General features: G+C 39.2%; 1 protein-coding gene across 1 annotated transcript in view; it reads right to left on the bottom strand.

Annotated features, from left to right (window-relative positions):
- The window catches only part of Cntnap2 (contactin associated protein 2), a 1917858-nt gene that overhangs the window by 191040 nt on the left and 1711617 nt on the right, over positions 1 to 15201 (bottom strand). The window contains exon 18 of the mRNA XM_063250667.1: positions 10127 to 10363. Within this exon, the coding sequence (XP_063106737.1) occupies positions 10127 to 10363 (237 nt within the window). The remainder of the gene's footprint in view (positions 1 to 10126; positions 10364 to 15201) is intronic.

Genomic DNA, 15201 nt, shown 5'->3' with positions numbered 1-15201 from the left:
GTTATTTTGGCTAATGGTCTGTCAATCTTGCTTATCTTTTTAAAGAACCAATTCTATGTTATATTGATCCTGTGTATTGTCCTTTCAGTGTCCTCCTCATTAATTTTTGCTCTATTCTTGTCATTTATTTTTTCTGTTAGGTTTGGTTTGTTCTTGTTTTTTCTAAGACATGGAAATATACCATTAAGTTATTTATTTGATATTTCTCTGAGTTTTTGATGCGGCCACTCATAAACTTCCCTCTTAGAATTGTCTTTGCTGTATCCTAGAGATTTTGGCATTTTATGTTTACATTTTCATTTGTTTACAGGAAACTTTAAAATTTCTCCCTGATTTCCTCAATGACTCACTGGTTACTCAGAAGTGAATTGTTCAATCCCCACGTGTTTATATAGTTTCTGTGGCTATTCTTGTTGTTGACTTCTAGTTTCATGCCAGTAAGATGTAAAAATTGATTTCAATTTTTTGTATTTTTAAGGATTTCTTTATGACCTAAAATGTGATCTATTTAGGAGACTGTTCCACAAGCCACTGAGAAGAGTGTAATTCTATAGTTGTTGAATGAAATACTCTACAGACATTTGTTAAGTACACTTGACCTATAATGTACTGTAACTCTGATCTCTCATTGTAGATTTTTTTTTTCACCTGGGTGACTTATCTGTTGGTGAGAGTAGAGAATTGCCACTCTATTATTTTATTGCAAACCAATGTTCTTTTATATTGGTGGTGTTAGTTTAATTAAATTGGACAACCCAAAGTTTGGTGAATATATACTTATAATCACTGTAATTTCTTGGGGGATTAATCACTTTGCTAATATGTGGTGATCTTTGGTGGTCAAATTCTGTTTTGAACTCCTCTTTGTCAGATATGAGTATAGTTACTCTTGCTTTTGGGTTTCATTTACATGGAATAATATTTTGCATCCTTTGTCTTTCAGTCTGTGTATATCTTTGCTAGTGAGGTGTGTTTCTTGCAAGCAGAAAAGAGCTGGGTATTGCTCTTAATCCAATATGCCAGTCTGTGTCTTTCAAGTAGAGAATTAAGACCATTTACATTAAGAATTGTTATAGAAGAGTATGCACTAATTCCTGTCACTTTGTTTCTTCTCTAATGTTTGAATCTTCCATAATTCCTATTATTAGTTTATCTACTCCCCATTTTCTGTATGAAGGATTACTTAAACAATTTTCTGCAGCGATGGCTTACTGGTCATGAATTTCTGTAGTTTATGCATATCTTGGAAGGGCTTTATATTTCATTCACATTTTGAAGAATGGCTTTGCTGGATATAGTGATTTAGCTTGACAGTTATTTTCTTTCAGGGCTTGAAACACACCATTCTACACTCTCCTGGCATTCAGAATTTCTGCATAGATGTGTGCAGTTATTCTGATAGGATTGCCTCTGTAAAAGACTTTGCATTTCTATCTTGCATCTTTCAATATTCTTTCATTTTTATCTTGCCATTTTAGCTACATTGTGAGATGGAGAGGTTCTCTTTTGATCTTGCCTTGTTTGGGGTTCTAAATGTTTCCTGTACTTGGGTGTTTATGTTTCTTTGAAGATTTAGGAAGCTTCTATTATTAGTTCTTTAAATAGACTTTCTATGCCAATAGCCTGAGCCTCTGAATTTATATTTTTAAGAGTATAAATATTTGGAGAGAGTATATCCAATAGATACATGCAAAATTCTTTAGAAGCTGGGGTATAGGAAGGTGGGTTTCAGGGAGGTGAAGTAGGTATAGTTTGAGGAAAAAATACTTACTGTTCCCATAACATTTTGGAAAATGGAACAAATTCCCTTGTTTTCATGCTAGGAACTGGACAAGAAAAGACCTCCCTAAATGTTACTGGCTACGGAGGAATAAGATGAAAATGAGTTAAAGTGATATAAATTCTAAAATAGTTTGTCCTCTATTAATTTTCTAAAGTAACTGTTTTATAATATTAAAAGCAAATTATAAGTATCAATTGCATTATTTCAAGGACTAGTTTTTGTCAAATATTGGAATGTTTAATAATGTTTTAATGATATACCTTTAATTGTTTTTATTTTTGTCATGCCTGTAGTACATAGATTCTTGTCTTTCAGACACATGTATTTTGAAGGGTTTTCTCCTGTAGGCTAATCCCTGACCCCAAGTTAATTGCAGCCCATTATTGGCAACCAAGGCACCTTCTGATGGGATGTTGGGAGCAACTCTTCTGATAGAATGGTCAGGGTAAGTGTCCATGTCCAGGATTCGTATCACTCTGTCTTACATTTCCTTCATAATGCATTTGGATATCTCATTTCTACCTCACTCAAAGCCTTGCAATTCATTTTGGACTTCCTCAGTGGCAACTGATGCCTTTCCACATAGCAAATATGTAGTAGACATCCCCATATTCCATTAACCTTGAGCCAGGTATCTTTTGAGAGATAAAATTACTATTAATAACTACTTGACTTTACTTAATTCACATAGAATATAACTTTTACAGTCAATAATTTGATTTAATTGAGAATATTTCTTATAGGACTTGAATATTTTATAAACCACCTTATATTTGGTGAATTTATCCCTTGGATGAGTCAGGGAACACGGTTAAGGCAAGCATATTGGTTATATGCAGTCCTCATGAAAACATGAAGAGATTATGTTAAAATTGCTGAATGAAGGACGACTCAGATAGCATAAGTGACTAATAATTTCTTTTCTTTACAATTTGGTTTTAACTGATAAAAATATATGATATACATTTATCTAGATCAACCACTATTACAATCAATAGAGGTGAACATATGTGAATGGATTCCAAGCCAAGTCGATCTATATAATGGGACTATCATAAACAGTGAGAAAGTCAATTTAAGACCTTTTGACTTGGTCATTTAAGAAAGTAATTTTCCTGTAGCCAAGGGATGCTTAGATTAAGCCTGATAGCTGCTGTTGGAATCAGTGAGCACACAAACCAAGAGCAGAGCAGAGAAATCGCATGTCAGAAGCAGATTGTCACGTTCCATGGATATGACAAAGTACGCAAGGGCAAAGTGGATGCTAGAGAAAGGACCTGCTTTCTGGAAGCCCAAAACATGAGCAATTTAAAAGCAAAACCTCAGGACAGTTTATTAGAGTGATTCCTTTTAGAAAGAAATACACACAGTGCCAGTCGAAATCACAGAGCTAATATATGAAAGAAGATAGAGGTTTATTTCTGTAAAGTTCAATATTTAGAGCTCTGATCATTGCCAAAGAATGGGAAATAAACACCTAACACCCAGAAAAAGACACATGAGGGAGAAATCAGCTGTTTTCAAAATTTGGTGGGGATTAAAAACAGCACAAACCTGAAAAAAGTGTTATTTATCCTACAATCAAAGTAAATCCAAAGCTCTATTACACTTAGAAAGTTTTACAGAGGACTTGCTTGTACCTACTGCAGTTTTAAATCTCTTCCTGTGGGAACATTAATTAACTAGGTTTTCTTGAATCAGGAACCCCAAAGAGAACCCCAGGCAAAGAAGAATGTTATTTTGCCACCATAAAATTCTATAATGAAGTCACTTCATCTTGTTAGCTATCTCTGCAGCTTTAACTTTTTGGAATAAAATAAAAAATATTTTCTTTTAACCATGAAAGACTTTTATCCATAAGTTTTTTTTGACTTGTCTTACTCATTCATCTTTAAAAAGCTTTTAAGCAGATTATCTTCATGTGTAACCATGATACTTTTAGGTTGTATCCAAAGGTCTGAAGATTTAAGAAATACATTAATAGAAAGGGGATATTTTCCCTTCTTGAATACTACTCAAAGAGAGAAAAGAAAAAGGATGCTATTCTTGTTCTGCGGGCCTTCTTCCAAATCTATCAAACTTCCTGTTCCAATTGGAAATGAAAAAGGAGTCACTGAAACTATCTCTCTCCACTGGTGTGAAACTGTTTTCCAGGCTAGGATTAGTAAGGCTAGCTAAGCAGACTTTAAAAAAATGGCCATTTTTGTCATTGGCTTAACTGGTTTTATACAAGGATGAGATCTGAAGGCATGTAACTCCAATATTTCTCTTCTTTTCTTCCTTTCTTGTTTATAATGTTTTCTATTATTTTATTTTAATTAAATAGCTTTTTTGACTCAGTCTAACAAGGTGTCCAGTGGACTTACTGTGGTCAGTCTTAAAATTTACTGTTGGTAAAGTCCTAAAATTGCTTTTGGAAAATCCACCTCCTTCCAGTTGACATGTACCATTCCTCGAGGAGACGAGATGGAAAAATCTCTTCTCCCTTACATGTTTAACCTGGAATCGAGGATAAGACTCCATCCACCAAAAAAGAAAGGGATGCAGGGGTGGCTGTGGAGATCAAATTTGGCTCTTGGCAGGGACAAACAGCTTGCACCAGGAATTGTACTACTGCATGTGACCCCTGGCACAGGACGAGTGTGTTGTCTAGTTAAATCTTCCAGAATCTCTGTGCATTCCTCAGTTCACCAGGGCTTATGGTTTGGGGACTTTTCTTGTTACTTTCAAAATACTATTACCATGGTCAAAATTCAGTCGAGATGACATATTTTGATACTGCCCTTGTTTCTGAAGTATCAGAGTGGCAATTCAGCCCTCAGGGATCACTGAAATGAAGCCGGTTAAGCAGCTCAAAGTCAAAGCTTTTAGAGAAAGATTACAGAACAGCATGATTAAAAGTACAAACAAAACACAAACAGGAAAAGGAAAGAAGTGCTGAGGATGAAAAATGACATTTGCACTGGCCAGATATGGGTCAGGTTCTCTGTTTGGAAATTCATTCTCTGTTCCATGTGATCGCCAGGGTGGCCCAGGAAGTAAATACTGTGTATTCTTGAAAATTAGTCTCAGAGATGATGAAAAATTTCCTCCAGTTTGTACAACAGGTAAAGAAGAAAGTTGAATTCCTCCTCACACATAATTCCATTGCCCATTTTCTAGGTAAGAACTTGAATTGGCCACATTAATTATATAAATCGTAAAACCTGGGTCCATGTCATAAAACTCAGAGGGGCAGCCATGTGGGTGGTGTGCATATTTATGGCTATAACTTGGTGGTGTCTCTGCGATGATTGAATCTCCACACATCTCTTTTAGTCTCTGAGCCATCTTGTGACTTTTGTCCATCCAATTTTGGCCTTTGTCTAACCACCAAATAAATGAATGCGTCAGAAGAATACAGGACTCCCCAGAGTTAGAAAATGGATTGAGTGCTTAGCGATAAGCCTTTTCCAACAGCAATCCTAGTTTGGCAAATGAACACGAATATTTTTATGGAAAAAAGTGCAGACTAGTGAATGAAGGGATATTTTTGTGTTTCTTGATGTTAAAATTCTTGCTAAACTTGGCTCAGTGAGGGGACTATAATAGAGAACTGCTTTCAGCTGCTTAAATACCATCGAATGGATATGTGTTGCTTTCAGACTCTCCAGATTTTCCTGATTTCCTCTGTACAGATCATTGTCATCATTGTCAGACTTACCTACCTACATACTCAAGGTCGCCAGGCACATGAGGTGTTTGTTATGCTTTGATGTGTCCCTCAGAGTCCCTGTGCTGGAGACCTGATCCTTAAAGCAGCAGAACTGAGGGGTGAGATCTTAAGAGGTGATTAGATCTGGAGGGTTCTGCTCTCCTGGATACATTAATGCTATTCCAGTGGGAATGGTTAGCATCTCTGAGCAGGTTCCTCATGCCAGGATACGCTTAGCTTCTGCTCTCAGATTCTCTAGCCCTTCTGCTTCCCATCATGGGACAAAGCAGCGTAAGGTCCTCACCACTGTAGGCCCGTGGAGCTTGAAATTCCCAACCTCCAGAATTGAGAACAAATACATTTTATTCCCTTATAAATGACTCAGTCTTTCTGTTATAGCATCACAAAATAAACTGGGATGATGTTCAGTGGAATGTATTAAATCAGTGGGCTGATAAAGACATCCTATGTGTAAACATGGCAAGAAAGAATCCCTGTTCAGATCTCCTGTCCCGTTTTTATTATGATAAATTATGCATCCAAGAGTCAAAATTTTAAACTCAGCTGCAAGAGCCAAAAAGCTTTTAAGATTAGATGCTACAGTTTCAATTGACACAAAACTAAAGGCAAGGAAGCCTTGCCACTTACTAGGACATGAATCTTAGGGCAAGTTACCCCACCCGTTTGTATCTACGTTAATTTCTCTGCAAAATGGAGGTAACAGTAAGAGCAATGGCTTCACCAGGCTGTGTGGAGAGAAGTAAATGAGACTAACATGATGAGAGGGCTCAGCTCACCGCCAGCAAGCACTTTCTAAATTCTCAGGAAACTGAGCTGTGATCGGTGTTAAGAGCTAAGAGGACTGCTGACTTTTATTAGCACTTGCCTTAGTTTCCTAGGACTTCCTTAACAAAATGCCAGGAAATGGGTGACATAAAACAACAGAAACCTATCCTCTCATAGTCAAGGAGGTTAGAAGGGAGAAATCAGGGTGTTGTCAGGACCAAGCATCTTCCAAGATTTTAGGGAAGGATCCTGTCTTGCTTCTTGGAGCCTTGGGTGGCCCTAGGCAGACCTCTGATCCCTGTCTCCTACACATGGCCTCCTTTTCTGTGTCTCTCTCTATGTCCTTTTTCCTTCTGGTAAGGGCATTGTGATTGGATTTAGGCCTATTTCAATCCACTATGACCTCACCTTAATTTAATTACATACCCAAACAAGATTACCTGTTGAGGTTTCAGGCGAATATGATTTGGGGGACACTGTTCAGTCCACTATAACATTCAATCACAAAAATCAACATAGAAATTGCTTTAGCTGTTGTAGTCAAGTCAGTTATTTTCCCCCTTGCTCTAATAACACAGAGAAGACACACAGGAAAGTGTGCTTCAGTCTATGTCACTAATTTCTGGTTGCTGTTAAAAATGACTTTGATAGGCATAAAATTCTTGAGTGGTTGGGGTTTGACAACTGAAGAAGGAATAAGCTTAATCAGAGAAATTTGTCTTTGGCCTCGTCAAGTAATGATCCACGTGATCCCCAATAGAGGCACCCAAGAATGCTGTGGATGGGAGATCTGTAACCAAACCTTCTTTCCAGGCAGGGCTAGTTCCTGCTTCTGGAAGTCTCTTGAAGTATCCAGAGACTCAGGCTACCACGGAGTTCCACCACAGTATGGAGCTGTCTCACTGTGTTCAATGGCTGCTGGTTGGTGTATACCTGAGAAGACAAGGACTGCATAGCGACCGGGAGGCAGATAAAGGGATGGGGTACCTGGTCTAGTTATAAGATCTCGGGGATGCCCTTGTGTTGTCTCTAACAACATGAGAAATTTTCCAGTCAGCACTTCTTTTAAGATGCAAACAGCCCAGGGAGAGCTAACACCTTAATTGGTGATCAAATCTTTATGGAGCTCTTTGAAAGGGACTCTGGGAGTAGTTTTTGATAAGATATTAGACAGGAGGGCTTTTTTGGTCTAGTGGAGGGTAGATGAAATGCACATCATGTAGGAAGCAAAAGAACATCATCCTGAGGGATCTGCTTCAATCCAGCCTTGTCACTGAGGTCAGTGAAGGTCGGTGGAGCAGCTGCACAACAAATATGATTCACAAATTAAACATATACTCAAGCAAAAGAGCAGGAGGTAAGGACAGGAGGGGCGAACATAGAGAAGTAGACATACAGAAGGATCCATGTAGAGACAGTGTTTTGGTGGAGGGGCAGGAGGAAGGTGGCGAAGGATGAGAAGGAGAGGGGGAGAAGAAAGGAAGTGGAGAAAGAAAAAGGGTTGGGGAGGAAGAGGAACAGAGAATTTAAAGGCTGTGGGCTGCTCTTTGCCTACCATAGCATACAGGGAGAGAACTGGCCAATGTGTTTCCTTAGTTCACATGGAATCCCAAGCCAGTCCTGCTGTGAACCTCTCGTAGGGCCTAGTGAGATAGAAGTGTCCCAAAGATTTCATTTTCATTCAGCCTGGCTTCAGCAAGGGCCATCTAAAGAGCGATCATTTCAGATGCTTGTTAAAAGAAAAGTGGGCTCTGGTTAAATGCACTGAGATGGATTTTCAAGGGTAACTTCATTATCCATGGTTCCCACCTGACATGCCACGCCATACCACACAGCACTACAGCCTGGTCTCATTCATAATAACAGACTGATATCATCAAAGGGAGTCAGAGAAGGATGTTTCTGAGCTCTTTCTTTGGTTGGTGGGTGTGATCCCTCATTCTAGAAGCTGAGCTGTTTGCCTGCAGTACCCAGGTGAGGATTATGGGAGCTGCTCGGAGACCTGAGGCCACCTGGGCAGAGAGGCTAAAGCTGAGGAAGCCCCAGGCTGAAGCTCCCAGGACAACCCCACCACTTGTGCCTGAGGAGCTCCCTCTCTGCAGGTGAGGCTCCTGGGGTGCTGTGCCTCATGATTGATTCTACTACATACTCCTGTCATTTCCTCAGAGCAAGGAGATTCTTGTCTCAACTTGGAAGGATGCTCACAAATACTTTCTAAATATATTTTGCAGTTTTAAATTTTTTTGGTTAAAGCTACTACTGTTATAAATTCATCCTACTACTGAACAGATATTTAGAGAATATTTAGATGTCTTTTGTGTAAACCCCTTGAAATAATGTCAGAGGAAAGACATAGGCTTCATTTACCTCTGTTTGGCTAAACTGCAAGGCACAGTCCTCTGCTTTTGTGCTCATGAATATTGCCTATTAACCCCCAGAAGTACTGTTTGAGCTGCTGTGTTTAACCTAACTCTCCAAAAATAAGGGGATCATGATTTCCTTTAAATTGTTACTTATGTAGTCGAATGGCACAGGCATTAGTGCTTACTTGACTGCATTCAGACATTCCTTTGGCAAGGGAATGACTGCATTAAATTAGCATCAAGCACAATGAATGGTAATTGCAAGACTGTCATTTCTACAAGTGCGAAATTAATGTGTTCTGCAAACCCATTCCATTGTGTGCCACAGGAAAATCACAGAACCATGCTGTTCTGAGCAGAAAAACACACTGTAAGAGCACTGTTAATGTGTGATGGTATTATTCAGCACTGGTGTTCCCTTCCACCTTTGTAATTGTCTCATGCTCATTCTTCACCCCTGTCTGATCTAATTTGTATGCTCATATTCTAGCCTTGCCAGACAGTAGCCTGGATGTACAGCGAATGCTGGGGGTACAGTTCTTTCTTCTGTGTGGCATCTTGTGTGAATGATGCCAGTGTAAACAACTCTCCATGTATTCATGAAAGTATGAATAGGCTACTTATGTAAAGCTTCTTATTGAGAGATACACCAACTGTTTACTGAAAACTTTGCCCAAATGCTATACATTCATTTAGAGAGGGAAGAGTGATTTACATGCATTTATCTTACAGCTTAGGAAAAGAGCCAGCTGCTCCCCTCTTCACCCCAGTTGTTTACACACAGGAAATTAAGCCACAGATGAGTTAGTGAATTTGTGCCTGTCATGTGGGTTCGCCAGGGTGTATCCCAAATGCAAATATGTGTGTGCACTGGGCTCTGATAGTCTGCTCATTGGATTTGTGGAATTTACTGAGGATTCAAGGGCTCCTTCAAGACTGGAAAACCCAGCAATAACAGATGCTGTAAACTGACTGTGGATGCATGATCTCAGCATGCCTGGAGCTTCAGATGCCTGCAGATCTCTCCTAAAGGCATCCTGAGTAAGAGAAGCACTAGTGATGATAAGGACAATGGCTGACCAGAGGAGCTTTCTTGCAAGTACAGCTTGGGCTCAGCAACAGGTAGGAGAACATGGAGATGCCTGAGTCACACAGGCAGATTCATGTCAGCAAATGATCAGTCAATCAATAGGAGATCCTAATGTGGGAAGATCAGGCCATGTGACTTTGTCGCTCTCAGAATGTGATGAGGTTCCATGCTTTGTACTATTTCAGTAAGTGCTAGATGTGGGGAAATTTTGCACCACCATCAAAGCTGCTTTCATCTTAGTAAACAGTAGCGACCAGTGAATGATTTGGGAACTTTCCTACCTAAGGTAGGAGAGGATTCCCATCACCTTATCTTCAGAGTAGAACGTGCTTATTTACAATGAAAAATCCCTAATGTTTAAGGGTTTAAGGAATGACTACAAATGAGCCTGGAAACAGTTTTGGTCTTACCTTTGTTGCAAAATGTCCCATCATATGCTGTGTTAGAGCAGTCGCAGGAGTAGCCATGGTATTTTTCTATGCATTTGCCTCCATTTTCACAGTTGGTTCCATAGCTGGTGCAGTGGCCTGAGCATCCAGATTTGAAGCCAGATGTGACCTTTGCCCTTTCTTCTAGGTCAAGGGTCACCCCGTTCATCCTCAAGGAACGAATGCAGCCTAGGAAGCCCTGCTGGCCTCCAGCGCCACCTGAGAATAACAGAAGGCATGGAGGTCAGGTAGAATAACATTTGGTTACTTTTGTTTTTTTCTCCTCATGTTTTGAACAATTTCTGTAGAAGAAGAGACTGCTAAGTGCATTAGTATTATCACTTTCAAGTTGGTCCTGTCTAAACAGAAGTAATTGAACCCTTTTCCCTTAGGCTGTGAAGCCTAATTAAAAGATGCTGTCTTCTGAGAAGCAATAAACTTGCTATAGAAATAAAATGTTTGGAGATACACAAAAATAATATAATCTGGTTTCCTATAGAAAAGAGGTTTATGGAAATCTTCAGTTGCTTTGTTCTTTAATCTCGTACCATTCAGTTCTATAGCATTATCTATTGAAAGCAATATAAAAAGGCAGAAAGACATAAATATATTAGCATAGTTAACAAGTCAATTAGAAGGCATAAATCCATTTGCAATGTGATTGTGTGTTTTGGTTCTTGTCTCCTGTGAGATGCTTTGCTTTAAAGTTCACATTAAGGGCGTGCATAGCTTCTTGTTTGGGCTGGCTGGAGGCTGAAATTGATCATTTCACACGAAGTCAGCTCTATCATGTTTACTGCTAGGTGGGGCTGCATTTCATGGCTTTTGTCTAAATGTCATTGCAAGACATCGAACAAAAACATTACATTCATTGTAATTTTTGGAATAAATTATAGTGTTAGGCTGAGGTTCATTGTGATTTTTGGAATAAGTTATAGTGTTAGACTGAGGCCCATGAACATTAAAATATTAAAATTGTCCTGTAAGAGGTCATAGATGCATTCAGGGCAACAGGATGTCACAGGTGAATTTAACTGTGTCTATGCTATCCTTGCTATGATTTTTAAAAAGCAGCTGGCATGAAAAGAGGAACTCAGATTTCTCTATGTGTCGGTATCTTAGATTAACAACTTTTCTGGAAGCATATTCAAAGTGAAGAGTAAGTAAACTTATTGGCAGAAAAATCTGATGAGGATTTAGAAAAATGTGCTGTTAATAGAAATAACTTACTCTTTTATTGGCAGCTATGTACTAGGTACAATACTAGGTACCTTATGTATGTTATTTTCCTGATCTTCACAGTATCCTGTCAGTGGAGGTATGGTTAGCATTATCTCCATTGCACAGACAAGGAAACTGAGGCTTTGACATTTACTCAGGGACTTATAGTTCCAATCAGAAAAGTTATACCAGATCTTATTCCTGAATCTACGGTCTTAATTGACTAGTGATGACCACTTAATACGGTGGAGAATTTTGGGTCCAGAGTCCAAAAGACATCCATGTTTCAAAGGAAAACATTTAATTGCCTTTAATTGCTTTTCCTTTTCTATCTCTCAGTAAATAACTCTCTTTCTCCTAAATGGGATAGTGAATTGAATTAGGATTTGAGTAAGATTTTTAGGCAAGGGATTAGTTTTGATCACTTAAGCAAAAGTGTACAACCTATTAGGCTTGTTAGACAGGCCTGGTGGATCAAAAGCTTTGGTGGCAGGGATGGCTTAGCATCTGCATCTGCCAGCAAATCCTCATCAATGAAATGGCAAATGAAGCCTTTTACTCTCTTTTTAAACTCAAAATTTGCAGCTTGCTCATTGGTGGGACATTGATTTGAGTAATCACTCTCCCCAGGAGCTATTTTATTTTTATAAAATATTTGAATAGAGGATTAATTGAAAGGAGTCCAATCCCATTTTGGAGCAAAGCTATGAGATAGAAGATGGCCAAAGAAGCTATTGAAAACAGCCACTTTGAAGGGTTTCCCATTCTGCCATCTGCTTGTCAGCCGAGCTTCACACCTCTGTGCTGGAGAGAGTTGGGGCCTCTTCCTGATCTGGAAGAATTTCAACCCACTAGTCACTCTGTTAGAATTTCATTTTGGCTTCTATCATTTTATCCAGGATGGCTTTTGTTCTTGCAATAAGGATTTTCCAGAGGGTTTTTTTTTTTATTACATAAACGTGCAGCTCTTTGAATTTTCATCACTTGTCAATTAAGACAATTCTATGCTGACTTCCGGGAGAACATGGCAGACAGATAGCAGCAGCTACAGAGGCTCTCTGAAACACCCAGCTTAGAATTCAGGAATGGTGCTGAGTAAGGAATCATAAGCAAGAGGAGATATGCCCCGGTGACCCAAGAACGAACTGAGCTGAGAGAAACCAACTGGGAATGCAATCCTGGTGATATAACAGGAATAGAAAAGCCTCAGTGTGGAAGCTGGAGCCCGTGCCATTGGAAGCCGCGATTTGGGTTTCCCGCCACGTGGCGGCTGCGTCTACATCAGCTCAGCAGGGAGAGAGACGCGTGGAAGCTCTGAGAACGGGAATCGGTGAACGGAGTTGAGAGCGGGATGGGTGGGGAGCCGTGCATCCACCTCCGGTGAATGAGGGAAAACTGGGACTCTGCCACGGTCTAGGAGACTCCAACAGAGGATATTCTGGGACGGGGCAGACTTGCGGGAACAGGGCACTGCAGTGACTTCAGTCACCAATACCCATCTCAAGCGGGATTGGTGAGCAGTGCCTAGCCTATGTGACGCTGCTGGCTGAGACCCAGTAGGCTAGCACAGCCCAGGTCCCAGCTCCTGAAGGTAGATTGACCTGGAGGGGTGGACCCCGCATAGGCTGCCTGGTCTGCAACTTCCTGGTGCGCTGCGGTGGGTGGGAACACCTAGCCGGCACAATTCAATCAGACTGTGGCCAACAGGGAAGGAAGCTGGGCCTCCTATATACACTTACATATATAAGGAACAAAGAATATGGGAAGAGGCAGCAACAAGAAAGCGTCCTCGGCCACCAATCCCGAGAAAGAGACAACAGCAGACACAGCACCAATAGACATAAAGCACTATCTCGAGAGCCTCATAGACAAGTTCAGGAATGAAGTTATTAATGACCTGAAGCTAGACATAAGCAGAATAGTTAGAGAAATGCTAAGCACCACCCAAGAAAAAACAGATGGTGGAATGGAAGAACAGAAAAAGAAGGGAGAATTGTTTAATGGAGAAAATAGAGAAAGCATAGAATACGTGAAGCAGGTTCAAAGAGACTACCAGGAAACTAAAAAGTCTATCGAAAACTGGCATAACAGCTTGAAAGAAACTAAGGACAGATTATCTGAACTGGAGGGCAGATTTGTAATATGGGAGCATGAAATGAAAAACTTCTTAAAAATAACAAAGAAACAAACAGCAATAATACAAAGACTAGAAGATGATAAAAGGGTCTATAACTTAAGAATTAAGAACATAAAAGAAGAAGTAGGGACACAAACAAATGAACTACAAAAGCTACTCACAGAAATAATCCAGGAGAATTTTCCTAATTTAGCAAAGGGTAAAGATATTCAGTTGTATGAAGCATACAGGACCCCAGCCACCTACAACCCAAACAGAGCAACACCCAGGCATATAATAATTAAAATTCCAGAAATCCAATACAAGAACAGAATACTAAAAGCCGTCAGAGACAAGAAACAGATCACTTACAAGGGAACACCCATCAGAATTACAGCAGACTTCTCGGCACAAACCATCAAATCACGAAGAGCGTGGGGGGAAATAATTCAAGCTTTGAAAGATAATAATCTCCAGCCAAGATTGATATATCCTGCACAACTATCCCTGGAAATTGATGGAAAAACAAGGTGCTTCCAGGATAAAGAGGAACTAGGGGAATATGCAACCACCAATTCAACTCTACAGAGAATACTGCAAGATATTCTAAAAAAGAAAAATATGAAAAATCCAGAAGTAGCGGCAGAGAGGCCACAATGAATGGAGCAGAAAACAAAATGAAGAAGACAAACTGACAACTAATGACCGAAAAAGAGCTCAATAGAAATGAGGCAGAGAAGATTGGATGATAGGAACAGCTATCTTGGAGAAAATGATGTCTTAAGAGGTAATACTGATTTAGTATCATCTTGTTTTGAAGTCTCATCAAGCTTTTGTTCTTCTGTCTCCATTGGTCTAAACAGGTGGTATCTTATTGGATTTTATTATATATGATAGTATAAGCAAAACCTTTTATAGACAAGGAGATTATACAGAAACCATTGTTCATTTTCTGTTAGTTGATTCTAAATACCCTGTAATACTGTCATTCTCTTAAATGGTTTTACATTGTTTTGATATATTTGATGCTACAGTATACGAAGTTATACTCAAAGATTTCAAGGAAAGAGACAATATGGTAACTACTTTTATGTTGGGATAATCTTGTGGTGAAACACTATTTTGCTTAAATGGTTATGTTTTGATCTGCACTGATTTGCTGTTATGCCCTCTTTTATCTCAATCTCCATTTTATTATTTACTTTTTTTATCCTTTTAATTAAGGGAAAAATAAATTAAAAAATAGCAGGATATATTATAGTAACCCACTTTGACTTTCCATTATCTTGATTTAAAGCCCTGTATTGCTCTCACCATCTTGTTTTGACTGATGTTCCTCTATTCTGTTTTGCTTGATAGTACCAGGTTTGAAAGTTTAGGCAACGGCTGTGAAGATAGTGGGATTCATTATGATGCCCATTCTGGTTGACTATTATCTACTTTTGAAGACCTATAATGTCTCCAATGTTTTGGTTTTGTTGGTTTTGTTCTTTACTGTTTTGTTCAAATTTTATTATAACTAATGATATAGGCAATTCTACTAGAGATAGCGGCAGGCATTATGGTAACCATTGTTGATCACCTAGTATTATGCTTTTACATTATCTATTATGTCCACCCTTTTGATTTGACCGACTGTTCTGTTATGTCACATTTGGTTCTACTCTTTTCCAAAAAAGTAGTAAGAACTGTGGGAGCAACAAAACCCAAAATGTGTAAT

This window comes from Cavia porcellus, unplaced genomic scaffold (assembly GCF_034190915.1).
Source record: "Cavia porcellus strain 051 isolate PalLab524CR breed Dunkin Hartley unplaced genomic scaffold, mCavPor4.1 scaffold_6, whole genome shotgun sequence".
Classification (NCBI taxonomy): Eukaryota; Metazoa; Chordata; class Mammalia; order Rodentia; family Caviidae; genus Cavia; species Cavia porcellus.
Note: the sequence above shows the minus strand (reverse complement) of the source record. Positions and strands in the feature narration are given on the sequence as shown.